Consider the following 18,916-nt stretch of genomic DNA (forward strand, 5'->3'; position numbering starts at 1 on the left):
GCTTTTTTTCCTTTGCTCTAGGAGACAGATCCAGAAAATATTGCTACAGTTTGTATCAAGGAGTATTCTATGTTTTCCTGTAGGAGTTTTATGATTTCTGGTCTTACATTTAGCTCTTTATTTTGAGTTTGTTTTTGTATATGGTGTTAGAGAATGTTCTAATTTCATTATTTTACAGGTGGCTGTCCAGTTTTTCCAGCACCACTTATTGAAGAGACTGTCTTTTCTCCTCTGTATATTCTTACCTCCTTTGTGTTAGATTAATTTACCAAAAATGTGTGGGCTTTATTCCTGGGCTCTGTATTCTGTTCCATTGATTTGTTTGTTTTTATGCTTGTTCCATACTGTTTTGATTACTATAGCTTTGTAGTATAATCTGAAGTCAAGGGGCCTGATTCCTCCAGCTCTTGTTCTCAAGATTGCTTTGGCTATTCAGGATCTTTTTGTGTTTCCATATAAATTTAAAATTTTTTGTGAAAAAATTTGAAAAATGCCATTGGTATTTTGATAGGGATTTCATTGAATCCACAGATTGCCTTGCATAGTATGGTCATTTTAACAATATTAATTCTTCTAATATAAGAACACGGTATTTCTTTCCATCTGTTTGTGTTGTTCTGTGGGCTCTTTTGCTTCATTTTCCTCTCCAGCTTTTCCCTGCCTTTGAGTGAAGATTTGTGGTAGGATTGAAAACGCAGAGGGCGCACCAGTTCCCGTCCTGGTTCTGAAGCACAACCAGCAGGACTAGCTTCGGCCGCTGTCACAGCCTCCCAGCACCTGTGTCTTCTATGCCAACTGTCAGTACTAACACCCACCTCCTCTCAGGGGGGTGTGAGGATCCACAGTGATAGCTTTGAGTGAGCCCAGTCAGTGCAGACCCCCCATTCTGGCATTTCTGGATGTCCCCTGTGTAGCCTGGCCAGCCACATAGCCATGCTCCAACCCCTCCTCTCTCAACAGGCTGCAACTGATCACTCAGGAAGGAATGCGGGATCCCTAGAGCAAGTCCCTCAGCTGGCCATCACTGATCCTGCTAAGGAGGGAGGCCTGGTGAGGGACCCGATCGTGACTATCATGGCCTCCTGTGCCCCAGACCCACATGAGCCTCCCTCAAGAGTTGTGTCTACATGGTCCATTTCCTGACACAGCTTTCTCGTTCTCATTATAAAAGTCACACCTGTTCATGGGTGAAAACTTGAAACAGAAATAAATCTAAAATCTCATTCCCAAACCCCAGATCCTAAGATGATGTCACATGCAACTTTGCTTTCTTTCCTTGTCACCACATGGACAGGGATTTGCAGTGTGTATAAACCTGTATCGATGCCACTTGTTTAGAGTTTTTACTGAAGCATAGTTGATTTACAGCGTTGCATTAATTTCCCTGTACAGCAGGGTGATTCAGTTATGTCAGTACAGATGTATGACCTTTTTCACATTCTTCTCCATTATGGTTTATCACAGGAAATTGAATACAGTTCCCTCTGCCGTACAGTGGGACCTTATTTATCTATTCTGTACATAATAGTTTGTGTCTACTAATCCCAACGTTCCAGTTCTTCCCTCACTCACCTTTCCTTTCCCTTGGCAACCCCAAGTCTCCTCTGGGAGTCTGTTTCTGTTTTGTAGATACATTCATTTGTATTGTATTGTAGATTCCATATGTCAGTGATACCATAGAGTATTTGCCACTGTATGACTTACGTCCCTTTCGTATGATCATCTCCAGGTCCATGCATGTAGTTGCAAATAGAATTATTTCATTCTTTTCTATGGCTGAGTGATAGCCCATCGTGTGTGTGTACACCACATCGTCTTTATCCATTCATCTGCTGATGGACCTTCAGGCTGTTTCCATGTCTTGGCTATTGTAAATAGTGCTTCTCTAAATATAGGGGTGCATGTATGTTTTCAAATTATAGTTTTGTCTGGGTATATGTCCAGGAGTGGGATTGCTGGGTCATATGGCAACTCTCTTTTTAGTTTTTTGAGGAACCTCCATACTGTTTTCCATAGCAGCTGCAGCAATTTACATTCCCGCCAGCAGTGTAGGAGGGTTCCCTTTTCTCCACACTCTCTACAACATTTATTATTTGTAGGCTTTTTGATGATGGTCATTCTGGCCCATGTGAGGTGGCACCTCATTCTAGTTTTGAGTTGCATTTCTCAATAATTGGCAATAATGAGCATCTTCTCATATGCCTATTGGCTATCTGTATATCTTCTTTGGAGAAATGTCTGTTTAGGCCTTCTGTCCATTTCTCAACTGCATCGTTTGTTTTTTTTGTCATTGAGTTGTATGAGTGAGCTGTTTGTACATTTTGGAAATTAAGCCCTTATTGATGCTACTTTTATGAACTGTATTAGTGTTCTGCTTATAGAAAAACATATAGAAAATTTACTTAGCCATCATTATTGGATATTTTGATTGAGTTCTCATTATTGTAATTCTGCATTCAAGACTATATTGCCTAAATCATGGTGTCTCAGATTTTTTTACCTTTCTACTGAGATATCGTTTCAGATTTAATCAAGAAAATGGTAAAAATAGTACAAAGAGCTCCCATATGCCTTTCAGTCAGTCTTTCCAGATGTAGACATTTTATAAAACCATAATACAGATATAGAAACTTGCAACTTTATTGATAGAAGACCATTAACTGATACGATACTATTAACTAAGAGTGCTGGAGAGGAAGTGACTCAGGCATAGCCCGATCTGTCAGTACGTGTGTGTCAGTGTCTCCTGCACAACAGAGAGGACTGGGCCGGTTCGGTAAGGATCTCACCTGGAAGAGAAAATCTAGAACTGGGTACTAAGAGGTCCTTCCGCGGTGGAAAGCACTGTCCGTGGGCAGGACGGGTGCCCGACTTTTGCCCCTGGCAGAATCCCTGGGGCAAGAAGAGATGGAGCGGGGCACACCCCGGTGGGGGTAGAGGGTGTTGTGGGCCTGGCCTGGCTGTGCCTTTAACTCCTGTGGCTTCTCCCCCCTCCCCAACACCCTCTCTGTGGCCTGGCGCACGGACACCCAGCGGCAGGTGAGTGGGCAGCTCGGGAGAGGCCTCAGGGCGTGTCCACCGCATGTGCAGGCCCGGCCGGCCCTCGCCCCCCCGCAGAGCGGCCCCGCGTGCCCTCCGGCTGCCCGCTGCTCGCTGTGCACGCGGCTGCCTCCTCCCCTCACCCGTCCTGTGTCCCCTGCGCTCCCCTTAACCCCTCCCCTTCTGAGGAGCATCCCGCTTCAGGCCGGTGTCCCTGCGCCTGCTGTCAGAGGGGGGAGTGGCCCAGGATTCTCGGAGAAGGGTCATCTTTCCAGGTGGTCTCAGGAGAGGCCTGAAGGGTTACCCCTTGGTCGTTTGTCACCGGGAAGCCTGGTCGCTGTGCAGCAGCCATCTTGGGAACCCTTGATCCTGTGGAAGGAAAGGGCGGGCAGGGGTAGGAAAGGCAGGCCCTGCTCGGTGTGCTGCTCGGCGCCCCGCCCCGCCCTCTGAGGAGCGCCCCGCCCGCGCCCCGCCCCCACCCGCCCGCGCCCCGCCCCCGCCCGCCCGCGCCCCGCCCCCGCCCGCCCGCGCCCCGCCCGCGCCCCGCCCCGCCCTCTGAGGAGAGCCCCCCTCCCCCCGCCCCGGCGTCCCTCCCCGCCCTCTGAGGAGAACCCACCCCCGGCGCCCACCCCCACCCCCCGCCCTCTGAGGAACCCGCCCCCCGCCCCGGCGCCCCTCCCCGCCCTCTGAGGAGCCCCCAGCCCTGGGCGGCCGCGCGCTGCCGTGCGGGGCCCAAGCACGCTGACCCTCTGTATCCCATTCTCCCCGCAGGGCATCGAGAGCCTCCAACGAAAGAAGCAGCAGCGCAGGGAACGCAGGGGCAGCTGGAAGTCGGTCAAAGAGACCTTCGGCGGGGACTTTTCCCTGAACTGGTTCAACCCCTTCTCTGGACCGCGTCACCCAAAGCCGCTCAGCGACAGAGACTGGGTGCGACAGGTGTCCTCGGTGTCGGACACGGAGAACACGGAGACGACGACGGAGGAGCCGTCGGAGGAGCCGAAGGACGAGGACTTCGCGGAGGTGGTCGATGAGTGACGCTGCGGGCCGGGGGCCGGCACCGGGCCTCGCTGGCGGCAGGCCGGGCGCCTGGGCACCCCGCGCGCTCCCCTCCCGCTCCTGACCTCCGGCCCCCGGCCCTCTCCCCACGCCGGGCCAGGTCAGGCGTGGGGGGACGCAGCATGATGGAGGCAGACGAGAGACCTGCTCTGAGCTCCCCACCCCGTGAGGGATTGTCAGGAACCATCCTCCGAGGCTGGGCGCGCTTCTCAGCCTGCACAGCCTCATCCAGAAAAGGAATCTCCGAACAGGGCAGCCCAGGGGCAGAAAAGAACTTGCCTCTGTCCTTTCTTGGGGTGTCTGTCTTCTCTTGAGAAGGTTGGGGCCCAGGCTCTTGGCATTTGAGAACTAAGGCCGTGAGGCGGTGACGGAAGGACGGAGCAGGGCTGGCCTTGGGAACCCGGGGGGGACCCCAGCATCAGCAGAGATGGGCCTGGGCAGGCGGCAAGGATCCTGGCTGCTCCCCAGAAAGGGCTACCCGCCCCAACCCCCATGCCTGCCTCACTAGGAGACAGCCATGGCGGCCTTGGCTACCTCCGGGCTCCAGCTTGGCTTGAGAGAGGGCCCCACACATGTGGTCCATGCACGGCTGGGCATGAGCCTAAGTTGTGACAGCAGCACCCAAACTGAGCTTGCGTTCCACAGACACCAGAAGCCTCAGTCCGCTCGAGGTGCCTTGTCCTGGGGCTAAGAATCTGTCCACTCCCTGTGGAGGGGCAGAGGGACAACCTATGTAGAGCTCCTGGAATTCTGACCTCCCCCGTGAGAGCTGCATTTAACTGTCCCTCCTGTAAAGAGTCTAACTACCCACATGGGCAGATCTGACCAGAAAATCTGGCCTGAGAGTCTTAGGCCTGTTCTCCCAAGACAGTGTCCTTTCTTGGGGCGTCTCTCTCAAACCATGGATGGTGGCCAGGGGCCTGCCAATTAAGAAGCAGGAAGGCCCTCTGTCACACATACAGACCTCCTACACTGCCAGGCTGAACCGGGACCCTGCTCATCCCATGTGAAGCCTGAAGTGTCCATGATCATTCCTGAAGGTCTGAGCAGCGTGTCCTGGGTTCACAATCCCCGTTCTCATAGCAGCTGAAGCAGCATCTTCACAGAGTCCAGCAGAGGGTTGGTGCCCCGTGATGATCGTGGGTAAGAAAGGAGGGCCAGGCAGTGGCCTAGTTCTGGGAGGGCACCCTTGGGCATTCCATAAAGGTGGCAATTGTCAGAGAGACACTGCCGTCCACCCCCAGTAACCTGCCAGGCTCTGGGTTTTCTTGCAGAGGGGCCGCTTCTTTCCTCATCCCAGCTCTAATGTCTCACAAGAGGGCGACAGCAGGACTCTGGCGTTGATAGAGCAGTTGGCAGGGCATGGGGCCTTCCACACCCAGGCCGTAGGCCTCTTTTCTGGGTTCGTATCAGCTTTAATATTTATTAACGGCCACATAAAGGACTCTGGGGGGCTCTGAAGCCTGTTAACTCACCATCTAGCCAGGGTGTGGCTACAGAGGCCTGCTAGTTTTTATCCTTACCCAAAAAAGCATCCAAGGCACAGGCTTGATGGACTGTACACCCAAGAGACTCCACGCTGGGGAAGGAAAGCCATCCCAACCCCTGGAGTCCCCAGGAGGCCGTGGTTAGGAGATAGGGGTCACTGGTCACTGTTTGCGGGCAGCTTCAGGGGTCTCCGCTGAGTCCAAGCCCCAGGTCAAAGGCATGTGCTGAACCACAGGGCCCCTGAGAAATGTCCCTGCATGACAGGCTTGAAACTGGTCTTCCTGTGGCCGTCATGGCCTGAAAGCAGAGGTACCCACCAGGCCCAAAGCCACTTCTGCTTTCAGATTGCTGGATGCCGAGGCCTTTTACCCACATAGAGTAGGACCCAGACCCGACCCCTCTCCTCACTGAGCCCATCTCCCTCCACACTAGACATATCACACCGTGTCCCAGGAGGGGCACCTGGGCCGTGTGGGAATCACCTGCCCAACCCTAAGACTCGTAGCCTCACACCAGCAACTACAGTGGCCTTCTCTCCATGGTGGCTGTCGCCAGTGTGATATTCTGCTTAACCCCCAACTGACCACCAGGCGCCTGATGTCAGCACAAGCTGAGGGCTGCAGGGAGGGAGGCCAGGCACAAGCCTCCACCTCTTTGTTTGAATAAAAAGCTCTCTGGTCCACCTCAGCTGCCAGAGTCTCGTGTCTTCATGGAGCTCCCAGTCTAGACTCCTGGGCGGCGTCCTGCCTCTCAGGTCACTTTGAGGACATCTCTAAGCCTCTTCTCTCCCATTTGTGGCCTAGGAGGCAAGTGTCACATAGCTACACCCTTGTCTTGGGATTTTCTCCCCGTGGTATTTCCAGCAGGAAGAAAACTCACCTTTTATGCACCAAGCATTAATGGAGCATCTACTGTGGACATTTGGGCCAAGAGTGCCCAGAACTGAAGGTCCTTGACTCTCTAGAGCCCAGGCCTCCACCTCTGAATTTCCTGCAAATTTCACATAAAATATCTCTCATTCAGCCCACACGGTGCTACATGGTACCTCTGCCAGAGTGTGTCCAGTTGGGGTTATGGCCTTAGAGGGAGGAGCAGGTGTCCCCAACGGGGTCCAGAACAAAGAAGCCTGACCCCAGAAAGAGACAGTCCCTTGACCTGGGAAGTTCGGAGGATCAGACGGCTCTCCAGGTTCCCACATGGTCCCAGCATAAGACACTAAGAAGCTTGTTCACAGAAAGAGAAAAGTGACCTGGAGGACCACATGGTCATCTCGAAGGCATTGGGATTTAGTTAAATGTGCACTGATCATCTGAGCAAGTCTCTGGAGGGCAGCACCCAGAGAAGAGCTGCAGGTAACACAAGGGCTTTGTGTTGGCACAAAGAGGTGCCTCCTTCTGGGATGACCAACCCACCCCCCAGGAAGGGAGAGACCCCTGCCCAAGGGAAGGGGGTTCTCCCTCCCAGGCTGGGCCACCTCCCTGTGGCCGAGAGCCTGTTAGCAGGCCGAGGCCATCTCTCCGGGTCCCTGTGCTCCTGCCCACAGCTCTGCTTCCCAGCCCACCATACGGGGCCACTAGCATTAGTCAGATGAGGTGGGGGGCTAGATGGGAACCTTCATGGGGGCACTCCTTGGGATTCTTCTTTACCCCAAAGGTCAGGATGGGCCACCCTTCTTTAACCCCCTTCTTTTCCTGGAGTTGGTTCAAATCAGGGCCCTTCGGGCTGGCCTGCCTGCTTTTGCACCCTGAGTGACCCATGTGGTCACTAAGGCAGCTTTATCCCTGGGGGTCAAGGAGTGAATGGGAGGTACAGGGCAATAGATTTTAACCTCCTTGACCATGAGAGGGAGGAACTGAAGCAACAGGATCAGCAAATTCACTGACCGGTCTAGGGCCATGTCCAAGGTGGTTCACAAAGGCAGGCGTTCTTGAAAAGGGAAGCTCAGGTCTGGAGGCATTGGGGGACGCAGGGCTGACCCTGCTCAGCTGGGCAGGGGCCTGGGATGGGCCTGCTGGCATGAGGAGCTGGGGTGCGGAGGGGGATGTTTGGGGTGTTAAGAGTGAGAGTGAAACATCTGGATAAGAACAAGGTGAGGAGCCTGTGGCTTTCTTGAAGAAGGTTCAGAGGCTGTTTGGAGGGAACAGGTAGGCAGGCTCCTGCACCAGGAGGGGTGGAGCCATTCACCATCTTCCCCCGTCCCTCCCCATACCCCGTGTCAGCCCCCTTGAAGTTTTCTGATTTTAACTTACCATGATCAAGTAGGTGGGACCACTGGCTCACCCACCACCATCACCAGGGGGCTGGGGCTTCTTCCACGTGGAAGACTGGAAATGGCCCCTGCGCTGCAGGTGCCTCGAAGGCCCACCAGCCGTGGGGAAGCACAGGCAGGCAGGGGTCATGAATTTTGGTTTCAGGTGTCACAGTTTCAAGTTGCCTGAAGTTGTCAAAAGTCAAAGGCAAGCAGATAGCACGTGGTCCTCAGTCCTGCGTCTGGTTTGGGCCCGGGCTTGGTGTGTGCTGGGGTCTATAGGAAAGGCCCTGTCCCCCTGCTGGCCCTCAGGTCCCCTTGGGGAGGAAGGAAAGGTGGGAGTGAGGCATGGGGCAGAAGTCATCGGACTTCAGGCAAACACAGCGGAGAGAGAAGATATCTTCAGCAGGCCCAGCCAGGGTGGGCAGAAGGCTCCGGTCAGCTGCTGCTTCCAGGGCTGATGTGCACTGGGATTTCTCACGGGGCGAGTGGGCAGCAGCTCTGGGCTTCTGATAGCCTGGGGTCCAGGGAGGGCCTCTGGGGCTGTGGACGCCTTTGGTTCTGATCACAGACAGCCATGGTCCAAAACTCAAGGTGGCAGGGCAGGGCTCTGGAACCCAGGCTGGGCATTTCTACTGTCAACAAGGTGACCCTGTGATTCCGTGTGACCTGACCCAGTGGTTGTGTTGCTGTAGTTGGTTGGCCTTTGAATGGTATCTTTCCCCCAGCTAGCTCTTGAATCTGCCCTCATATGAGTAATCAAACCTGATCATCTGAAATCTAATGAGTAATAAAATCTAATTATCTGAAAGCTAATATCTAAGGTTTCCTTGGAAGAAAAGCTATGACAAACGTAGACAGCATATTAAAAAGCAGAGACATCACTTTGCTGACAAAGGTCCGTATAGTCAAAGCTACAGTTTTTCCAGTAGTCATGTACAGATGTGAGAGTTGGACCATAAAGAAGGGCACCAAAGAATTGATGCTTTCAAACTATGGTGCTGGAGAAGACTCTTGAGATTCCCTTGGATAGGAAGGAGATCAAACCAGTCAATCCCAAAGGAAATCAACCCTGAATATTCATTGGAAGGGCTGATGCTGAAGCTCCAATACTTTGGCCACCTGATGCAAAGAGCTGACTCATTGGAAAAGACCTTGATGCTGGGAAAGATTGAAGGTGGGAGGAGAAGGGGATGACAGAGGATGAGATGGTTGGATGGCATCACCAATGCAATGGACATGAGTTTGTGCAAACTCCAGGAGATGGTGAAGGACAGGGAAGCCTGGGGTGCTAGAGTTCATGGGGTCGCAAAGAGTCAGACACCACTGAGTGACTAAACAAAAATCCCTAGGCAAGAAATGCTGAAATGTTCAACCAAGGCTCAGAACCCGTCACAGCTGCCACCTCCTTCCGGGGCATCAGGCAAAGTCTTGTTGGTGTTGAGAACAGCCTTCTCAGCAGGAACCTCTTTCACCTTATTGGAACTAAACTTGATGAGAAGTTTCTTGAGTCCAGTTTTTGTTGGGATGCCTTGTATGTGGAATCTGATGGTCTTCCCTGGCTTCACTGTCCTGGAAAATTCAGACACACAGCCATACAGTTGGCGGGAAGTGCTGCGGGAGGGGAGGGGCGCTGTGTGAGAAGCCGGGAGTCCCAGCCTCAGCTCAGCCTTTTTGAAGGGTCCTGCCTGGTCCTGAGCAGGGCACATGGGCGTCCTGCTGAGAAGTACCTAGGAGCTTTAGACGATTACTAATGATGAGACCCAGGCTGGAGAGTCAGGGGCAGCCGTCAGGGCTGGAACACGATGCCAGGGCCGGGCGGGGATGTCAGTAGTATTTCTGCCATTGGGAGCACTGGGTATAAACCGACTAGCTGAAAACAAGTTCAACCTCCAACTTGCTGAGTCTGATCCACACACTGAGTTTTACAACTTGAATGACTACAGAAGACCTTCACACTGTAGAAAAACATGCATGCTCCTCTAGCTTATTCTGAAAGACCAGAAGATCCAGAAGTGCAGCACTCAAGCTCCTACACAGTCTCAGCTAGCCAAAGAGAGCTGCAGCACCTACTATTTACAAGGAACCTCAAACATCCTGAGACATGACTGCCTGGAGACACATGTGTTTTTCCCAACTCCTCTCAGGAGGTGGGAGAAGTTTTCTGCTAAGCCACTTAGGTGAGGGTGGAGAGTGAAATTCCGCAAGAGAAACTCTTGACGCTTAAATCATGAAAGACGCCTCACTGCCTTTGGGGGTGGGTTGGGGTGGGGGGTGTGGGAAGGGCAGGAGGTGCACACCTGCAGGAAAGAGTTGCTAAGAAGCTTTTCACTGTAACTTTTGCATCTTTAGAATTTTGTACTACATGAAAATAATTACTTATTCCAAAAATTAAAACGTTAAAGATTCAGTTGAGCAAAAACTTTAAAAAAAAAATTGCCTATTGATGCATCACTTCTTCAGAAATTCTAATTTGGAAAAGCAAGGTGTTATTTTTCTTAGGAATACACCTGGCCTGAAGAATAAGCCAACCAGGGCACCCCCCAGGGGTCTTAGGGACCCACTCCAAGCCAAGACTGAGCTCCAGGCAGGATCCCTGTCTGCCTCTAGTGGCTCACCTCTACTGGGAGCTTAGCGTACCGGAAAGATACAAATTCCTGAGAGGCGGTCATTTCTTTGAACTCTAAAATTTCTGCAACGATGAAAGCTTTGATGATTGGTTCATCATCAAACACAGGCAGTCCAAGTAGGTATTGGAATCCAAGGACACAGTCTCTTCAGATGCTGCCAAAGAGCTAGAGAGAAGGGATGTGGTCATTTACTACCGTTTCCGCAAACGAGTTAACATCAAGCACAGAATTAGATGAAATCGGGTTGGACAGAACTGGGTCACTTTGCATAAGTCTCTTCCTCTCTCTGGAAAACAAGCAGCTGAGCTCAAGATGAAATAATAATTGACTGCATTCTCCAGGCTCCCATCCTGAGTCCATGGAGACATCACCAGCTCTAGGACTTTCTGCCCATTCTCAACTGCCCTGGCTACCCACAAACCACTGGTTACAGTAGGTATTTGAGACAAAATCTTTGCCATCATCAAAGACTTCCAATGCTACTTTTAGCACCCCTGATTCATGACTGTGATGGACCCGTTTCTGGACTAGTAGTCTCTTTGGCCCCCATTTTCTCTGTGCATAGATTCCTTCTAACTATCAAGCTACTTAGGAAATGTTCATGTGTTAACTCACAAACCATGAAAACCAAGTCCTCTGAAGCAGGGACACACGTGCACATGGGGGTTATCGTCCACCCTTGGACACAGGCAGACCAGTCTCAGGAGGAAGCTACATGGCCTGGTGGTAGGAGGTGGGGTCCTGCAAGGTATCCTCGAGAGGTTTGGAACAGTAAGGGTTGGGAGGTCAGACGTGGGAGGCAAGAGTTTAGACAGGAATCAAAGAGATGTTCACTTCCTGAGCCAGCTGTGCAGGACTTCCACGGGCAGATGTGGGACAGTCCTAGCACAAACATAATGAAGAACAGGAACAATCGTAAACCGCTGGGGACAAATGAGATCCTTGAGCTCACGCAGAGAGATTGTTTCATAGATGGATAGATGATTGATAGATCAGACAGACAGATGATAGACTGGGGTGAAGGAAGGGCTTTGGTTACAGAATACCAGGGCCCAGCAGGTAAGCGTGGAGGGAGAGCTGAAGTTGGGAAATGACTGTGAAACCATCAGAGGCTGGTTCAGACATGAGTCATGCAGGCACACTCAGTCGTGTCCGACTCTTTGCGACCCTGTGCACTGTAGCCCGCCGGGCTTCTCTGTCCATGGGATCCTCCAGGCAAGGATACTGGAGTGAGTTGCCACGCCCTTCTCCAGGGGATCTTCCTGACCCAGGGACTGAACCCGCATTTCCTGCATTGGCAGGTGGGTTCTTTACCACTGAGCCACCTGGGAAGCCCCAGCATGAGCTGTCAGTGGAGAGTAAATTGTTGGGGGGGGGGCACGGCGGGGAAGGACAGGAATGATTTTCATGAGGACCAGGATATTTGCATGACCTCATTTACTTGTTTACTCCAACGAACTTTGTCCTTTCTGAAATGCAATGGGGAGGAGTTGAGGTGCGTCAGGGAGTGTGAGGCGGCACACGCTGAGATGCTGGCTGACAGAGCAGAGCGAAGTAATGGAGACAGCCAGGGGACACTCAAGAGCCTTGAGAAACCGCAAGAGCCATGGAAGGACGCTCCAAGGAGCCTCCCAAGAGGACCTGGCCGTGACCACGCCTTGATTTTAGGCTTCCAGCCCCAAAACTGTGAGAGAATACGTTTCTGTTGGTTTAGCCACCAATTTTGTGGCCATTCGTTTCTGCCCCAGGAAGGGAATTCAGGGCACAGAGTCCACGTGCCCTGAGCACTGGAGCATCCTCCCCGCCCACCGCCTCCTTGAGGCCCTGCAGTGACGCAGCACCCTCACACGGGTGGGTTCACGAGGTCAGAGCAGTGCTGCGACTGCAGGAAGCCATACCTCAGCCATAACTGTTATTTTTTAATGCTTTTGTTTGCTGTAGTTATTGCACCTGAGTGGGTGGAAAAGACTGAAATGTCAGCTGCTTGTAATGTCATATCATAAATGCTGGGGAACCATCCCGATAAGGGTAAGCTGTGAGGAAAGTGTTGGCAGGATACAACTTCCTTGTTTTTCGCCACCAGTGGGCGAGTTGGAATTTAAATCCTCTGAGTATTAAAAAACAAAACCAGTTTGCATAATGGATGATGTTTGCTGTAACTTCTGCCTCTTGGAGCCTCAGGAGAGAGATGACAGATGGAGACCCACTGTTAGGGTTTTAAAAGGCAAAGTTGCTCTTAAACCAAAGTTAGCGATAGTTGCTAAGTGCTCTTGTGAGACCATCAGCCTATGACTTTTCAGCTTGTGTGCGGATTTCTGGCAGGTGGGGGACTGTCCAATCAGGACTCAAAAATGGCAAGACGGCAACTTCAGGACTCAAAACTGACAAGACAGCAACTTCCCTGGCAGCGGGGGTGGTGGTGGCAGGGGCGGGGTGGGGGGGTGGGGGTCCAGTGGTTAGGACTCTGTGCTCTCACTGCCAAGGACCAGGGTTCAATCCCTGCTCAGGGAACTAAAATCCCAGAGGCCAAGTGGTGCAGTCATAACATAACATAAAATATTATAAGAGATATGCACAGGTATGCTCCTGAATTTGAAGAACACTTGCCTGGGCAGAGTCAGGAAGGAACTGGCAGGCAGAGAGCAGCCAAGGCCCAAGGCCTAGAACTGAGGATGGGATTTCAACTCCCCTCCGAGAACTGTAGCTCACCCCAGTTGCTTACTCCAAAAAAAATGAGGAAAGGAAAAAAATCAGGACAGAATCGAGATCACACACTTGGCAGTTTAAACTTACAAAAACAAGCGTTTATTAATCTATTTTTTCTTCTCTTGCTTTAATACAGAAGCATGAGGCTGATGGTCTGGTAACATCGATGTGAAGCCAAAAGCCCAACCAGTCCTGATTCCAAAATCCCGTGACTGGCCTTCGTTAGGCAACAGGACTGCAGTTACAGTGTGGTCTCAAGTCCATACAGGAAGCTGACCAACCCCAGGGTCTCCTGCACCTGCCCAGGCTTGCCGGGTGGGCCAGAGAACATGAGAATCAACAGCACAGCGCAGACGGATGGAGGAGGTGGCTTCGGGCAGAACACTGCCGAGGTGTACTTCCCCTGCCAGAAGCTGGAGCTGTCCACACACAAAGCTTCTTGGTCACGGGCCCACTTCCCTGGGCAGCATCCTCCTGTGGCCCGGGGTCGGAAGGCTGCGCATCCAGATCGCTCTGAGCTGCGGTCCCCACGCGCCAGCACGAGCCTGAGCCGCCATGACTGTCTTTCCAGCGGGTCTGCTTGGCCAGCTGGTGCTACCGCTGCTTGTGTGGAAGGGGCTTCCTGGGCGGTGGGAGCTCCCTGTGGATCAGGGTGAGTCCACAGAGGATGAGGAACACTCCACCCCACCACAAGACCTCCTGGCACTCTCCATACAACACAAAACCCAGGAAGGCCTGTGGGACAGAGACAGCTGTGAGGCCGGGTGGACATGAGCCTGCAGGGTGGGTGGGCACCACCTGACTCCCCTGTGGCCCAGTGCCTCCCAGGGCAGGAAGAAGGGTCTGGAGCTGGAAGTCTTGGGCCTGAAACCCAGCTGTGACCTTCAACAAGTCTCATCTGTAGAAGTGGGGCGGGTACCTCCTCACGGCACTGGGCCAGCAAAGGGGACGAGAGAGGCCAGAAGCCAGGCCCTACACACAGCTGGCCCAGCACGCCCGCCCTGCACGGACTGCACGCTGACTGGCTCAGCCCCACTAGGAGGGAAGAACTTCCACCCTCCATGTCTCCTGCCTGAGTTCACAGATCCTTGTGGAACAGCAAACAAGTAGGCTTTTGACGGCTGGACTTCCTCACCATCTAACTTGAGAAGGTCACCAAGTTTGAGGTTGGAGGAGAAGCCACAGGAAGTCAAGATACCGCCCAACCTCTGCTTCGGTTCTGGTCCCTTCTCCTAGGTGGGAAAGCAGGGTGTTGCCCAAGGACAACCCACCCAGAACCCAGGTTTGGGACAGAGGAACCATAGACTCAGGCTACTCACCGAGTTGAGGATGTTTGAAAAAGTCACTGTGACAGATGCAATGGCTGAAGACATGGACAAACTGAGGCCCCGGCTAAAGAACGTCCACATCAGAGAATTGGTGGTAGCCATCATAATAATGCCTAAGACGCAGAAGCCCACGTTCACCTGCAGGAGAAAGGGTCACTGCAGCCACGGTCAGCCCTGGACAAGCTTGACCAGCAGCCACCCTTACAGCCACCCAGGGTCACGGTACCTGCTGGGCAGCCAGGCCACCACAGCCTGGGGATCCTGAGCTTTCCTGCATAGAACTTACTTAACCCTCAGCCGGTAGCATGCTCATTTAACAGGTGAAGCAAACTCAGAGAAGACATTTATTTGGCCATTATACTAGCCATGTGACCTTGGGCAGAAGTGCTAATTCATATCCAGTTGTCTTCTATTGAACAGCAGTCTGTTACGGCCCCACAGTGACCAGTGCGGTGGGGTAAGGTCAGTCTCAGTGGGCCAAGTAGTTACCCCCAGTCTGCGTAAATGAGGAGCAGAGTCCTCACATGCCAGAATCAGGTAACACAGGAATTGGTGGTCTCCCTGCTGTTCTATGCAGCCTATAAGCCACTCAGCCCGGTCCCACCGGGCATTCTTGAGCTTTTTACTCGGTAGCAGGCCCTGGGCTAAGTGTTACAAGCACATTTTTATTTATTCCTTAACTTCATTTTACACATAAGGAACCTGAGGCATTAAGGAACCTGCCTGAAGGGCCACAGCTTGGGGGAGCCACCAGGATTCAGGCCCAGGCAGTGGCACTCCATGCTCTGAACTAGGACACAACATGGGAAACCACACCTGGGAGTGTCGCTAGTGATCCCAGGCATCACTTGGAGAACATGCAAATTTCACTCATTCGTTTCAGGAGACTACTGAGAGAACAGAGGGTCTTTAGAAGCCTCCAACACAAAGGACGTGCAGACCCCTTACTTGGTTTTGAGTTATTAACCTGCCTTCAGAGAGCCCCTTCCCTTGGGGATGGCACCCATCTACACCTCCTCTTCTTTCTCCTAACAGTTTTCCAGCAGCGCAATATATGGTGTCTTGAGGAAGGAGTGTCTCTGTATAATTTACACAGAAGCACCATTATGTGCCAGTGGCAGCCTACTTATGTAAAGGCTTATGAAGGTCTGCTGCGCAACTGAGAAAACAAGAAAACCTCATGGCTCACGGTCACTCATCTTACTTTGGACCACTCAGTCCAATGAGAATTACACACGCCAGGATACCAACCTCAAGCATGGCAGTGCTCACTGGATTAGCCCTTAACAGGCTTAAACCTAAAGAACCAGCCTGTCTACTGTCTCAGCTGGGGACTAACCCTGAGTTGCAGCGGCTGCGATGAAAACTCTTTACCAAGCAGAAGCTGGCCTATCTGACTTGAGATGGGAGAGAACACCTTAGCAGATGTGGGGAGACAGTTCAAGAGTTCTCAGCATTGGGGAAATATCCAGAACGGTTGTCTCAGTCTTCCTTTTATAGGACATCCCAAATTCCCAAGTTTCCTGGCAGGTGGGTTGACCAGTCAAAACACCCGTTAAGGACGGAGTTGGGCAACAGGCTTCTCACCTTAAGAGTCACGTGGAGAGAAATGCTCAGGCACAAAGGGCTTAAAATGAGAGGTAGAGAGTGGATGGAGGAGGTGTGCGTCTTCCCCGAGAGTGAACTAGCCCAGTCGGAGGACAGATTTTTGGGGTCCCTGGCAAGGGAACAGGCCTCAGTCCCCGACGTCTCTTACCACCTACATTGGACGAGGGCTGGGCGTGATTCCGAGTCGAAGTATGCTCTTCTGCCCCCGCTGTTCTGCAGCGCCCGGCTACGGATGGGCCCCCCAACACACCCCCCAAAACAGACCCGCGGGGGTCGGACGGCCCCAGCGCCGCCAGCCCCGCCCCGCCCCGGAGCTCCGCAGCGCCCCTCCTCCGCCTGGCCCCTCCCGCCGGCCCACCGCAGCAGCGCCCCCGGCTCGACCTCTCTGCCGAAGGCCAGCTTGGCGGAGGCGGCGGCCAAGGCCCCGAACGCGCCGGCGCACAGGCAGTTGAACACGCCCCAGAAGCGGCGCCGCATCGCGCCGGCCTGGAGGTGCGGGGGGAATCCGGCAGAGGTGTTAGGGTAGGCGGCGGCGCACACCCCGCCGCCTCCGGGCAGCGGTCTTCCCGCCATGGCGCTCGCAGCCGCCTCTCGGGGTGTCAGCCAGCGGCTGGGTCGGAGGCGCGGCGATTGGACGGCGGCCTCACGTGAGCGCCGCACCACGTGAGTGGGGTGGCCAATTGCGGCTCCGCGATGGCCTCGAGGGGTGGGGCCGCCGCAATCTTCTGGCGGTGGCCGATTTCCCGCGTTAGGTTTAGGCTTTCGCGCGAGCACTCCTGGACCGATATATCCAAGGCTGACTGTGGTCGCTGTTGTAGAACAACTCTTCGTGACTCAGCAGTTTCAACCCCTGTTACTTGGTGGGGTCCAGCATCAGTTTCCCCTAAGAATTGTTTAAAATGCCGAATCCCAGGCCCTGCCCCACACCCACTGAATCAGAATCTACATTTTTAACAAAACCCCCAGGAGACTGACCTGCACCTCCTAGAAGCACAAAATGGAGAGATGCAATGGCAGAGGGCGCTAGAGATCTGCAGGGTCACTAAGAAAGCGGAGTTGGAGTTGAGGGCTGAGGAGGGAGGTTAGGGCTTCTGGCAGATGGCCCAGATGGTTACATGCACACTGGAGGAAATTTAGAAAGTATAATTAGAAGAAAATGTTATCCATCATCACCCCACCGAGATAATCAGGACTGACATTACTTCCCCTTTCCCATACACTTAAATACTGCTAAAATGTTTTCCCTTAAGAAGTAGTACATTTCTCTGAAAACAAACTGTCGTTGGGAATTTCCTGGCGGTCTAGTGGTTAAGACTCTGCTTCCACAGCATGGGGGGCACAGGCTTGATTCCTGGCTGGGAAACTAACACTGGCATGCCATGTGACAGGGACAAAAATAATTAATTTAATTTTGAAAAGATATATGTGCTTAGTTGCTCAATTGTGTCCAGCTCTTCGAGGTCCCATAGGCTGTTCCAGCCAGGCTCCTCTGTCCATGGGATTCTCCAGGCCAGAATACTGGAGTGGGTTGCCATTCCCTACTCCAGGAGAATCTTCTGCACCCAGGGATCCAACCCACATCTCTTGAGTCTCATGCCTAATCCCCAGCTCCTGTGAATGTGAATATATTTGGAAATTGGTCAACTGTAATCAAATTAAGATGAGGTCATTAGGATGGGCTCTAATCTGACTAGTGTCTTTAGAGAAGAGGAAGACACAGGGCACAATGCCCTGTGACCACAAAGGCAGAGATTGGAACACTGTATCTACAAGCAGAGAAACACAAGGGTTGCCAGCAACACCACAAGGTAAGAGAGGCATAGAACAGTTTGTACTCTGGAGGCGTGAGCCTTGACAGCACCTGGATTTTAGACTTCTAGTCTCCAGAACTGTGAGAGAATGTGAATTGGTTGTGTTAAGCCACCTGGTTTGTGCCAGTTCATTGTGGCAGACCTAGGGAACTTAAATAGCTGAGAAGACGCAAGCCTGTGTATTACCAGCTTCCCTAGTCCACCGCCTTCTCTCACCTGCAAGGCTGCCGTCCCCTGTAAGATGGGGGGGCCCTCCCACCGATCCAGCTGGCCCTGTGGATGACATAACTCCTATCGCTAAGTCAGTCACCACAAATCAGGGACCCCATTGATTCAGTCAGCACCCTTATATCACTTGACTCCCATATATTGATATTAAGCCAGCCCCCTGAACCCATCACTCTCCCTTTTAAGGAAGCTTAATAAAGGAAAGAAGAAAAGTGTCCAAAAGTAGGCAGTGCATCATCAAGGCTTCCTTTTTGGTATTCCTATAGAATGGTATTTTAATAGACCACAAATTTATTGAAGATGTACCTACATGATGACAGTCTTGTTTTAAAGGGGGATATTAACTTTCTTGGTGCTTCCCTGGCGGTCCAGTGGTTAAGACTCCACACTTTGAATGCACCAATGCGGGGAGCATGGGTTTGATCCCTAAATGGCAACCCACTCCAGTACTCTTGCCTGGAAAATCCCATGGATGGAGGAGCCTGGTAGGCTATAGCCCATAGGGTTGCAAAGAGTTGGACACGACTGAGCGACTTCACTTTCTTCTTTCTTTCTTGGCAAACAGAATCACACACACACACACACACACACACACACACACACACACAGACACACATTTTCAAGATGCATCAATAGTAATTGTTATATGTTATTGACATAGAGCTTATATATTACCTTTTAGAATGCCATGACACTTTAAACAGTTTCAGATCTTTATAAAGCTACATATAAAATATATATGTGTATATATGTACACACACATGTTTTCAAACC

At 52.3% G+C, this 18,916-nt stretch overlaps 2 protein-coding genes across 10 annotated transcripts in view; one reads left to right on the forward strand and one right to left on the reverse strand.

Annotated features, from left to right (window-relative positions):
* Window positions 1–6,270, forward strand: part of ZDHHC3 (zinc finger DHHC-type palmitoyltransferase 3) — a 60,072-nt gene extending 53,802 nt beyond the window's left edge. For all 4 annotated transcript variants that reach the window (XM_069560893.1, XM_069560895.1, XM_069560894.1 and 1 more), the window contains one exon: window positions 3,811–6,270. In XM_069560893.1, the coding sequence (XP_069416994.1) occupies window positions 3,811–4,074 (264 nt within the window). In that variant the 3' untranslated portion in view covers window positions 4,075–6,270. The remainder of the gene's footprint in view (window positions 1–3,810) is intronic.
* A 6,973-nt stretch (window positions 6,271–13,243) lies between these two features.
* On the reverse strand, window positions 13,244–16,746 carry TMEM42 (transmembrane protein 42). Of its 6 annotated transcripts, none has more exons than XR_011250990.1 (3): window positions 16,259–16,716; window positions 14,487–14,633; window positions 13,244–13,807 (listed from the first exon to the last, which is right to left on the reverse strand). XR_011250990.1 is itself a non-coding variant. In XM_069562283.1 (3 exons), the coding sequence occupies exons 1-3, from the start codon at window positions 16,674–16,676 to the stop codon at window positions 13,762–13,764; spliced, it is 480 nt and encodes a 159-aa protein (XP_069418384.1). In that variant the 5' UTR covers window positions 16,677–16,746; the 3' UTR covers window positions 13,244–13,761. The 6 variants fall into 6 exon arrangements, 3 of the variants coding, with proteins under 3 accessions (XP_069418384.1, XP_069418382.1, XP_069418383.1); XR_011250987.1 differs by having other exon boundaries at window positions 13,244–13,902; XR_011250989.1 differs by having other exon boundaries at window positions 13,244–14,399.
* Between the last annotated feature and the right edge of the window lie 2,170 nt (window positions 16,747–18,916).

Source organism: Ovis canadensis, chromosome 19 (assembly GCF_042477335.2).
Source record: "Ovis canadensis isolate MfBH-ARS-UI-01 breed Bighorn chromosome 19, ARS-UI_OviCan_v2, whole genome shotgun sequence".
Lineage (NCBI taxonomy): Eukaryota > Metazoa > Chordata > Mammalia > Artiodactyla > Bovidae > Ovis > Ovis canadensis.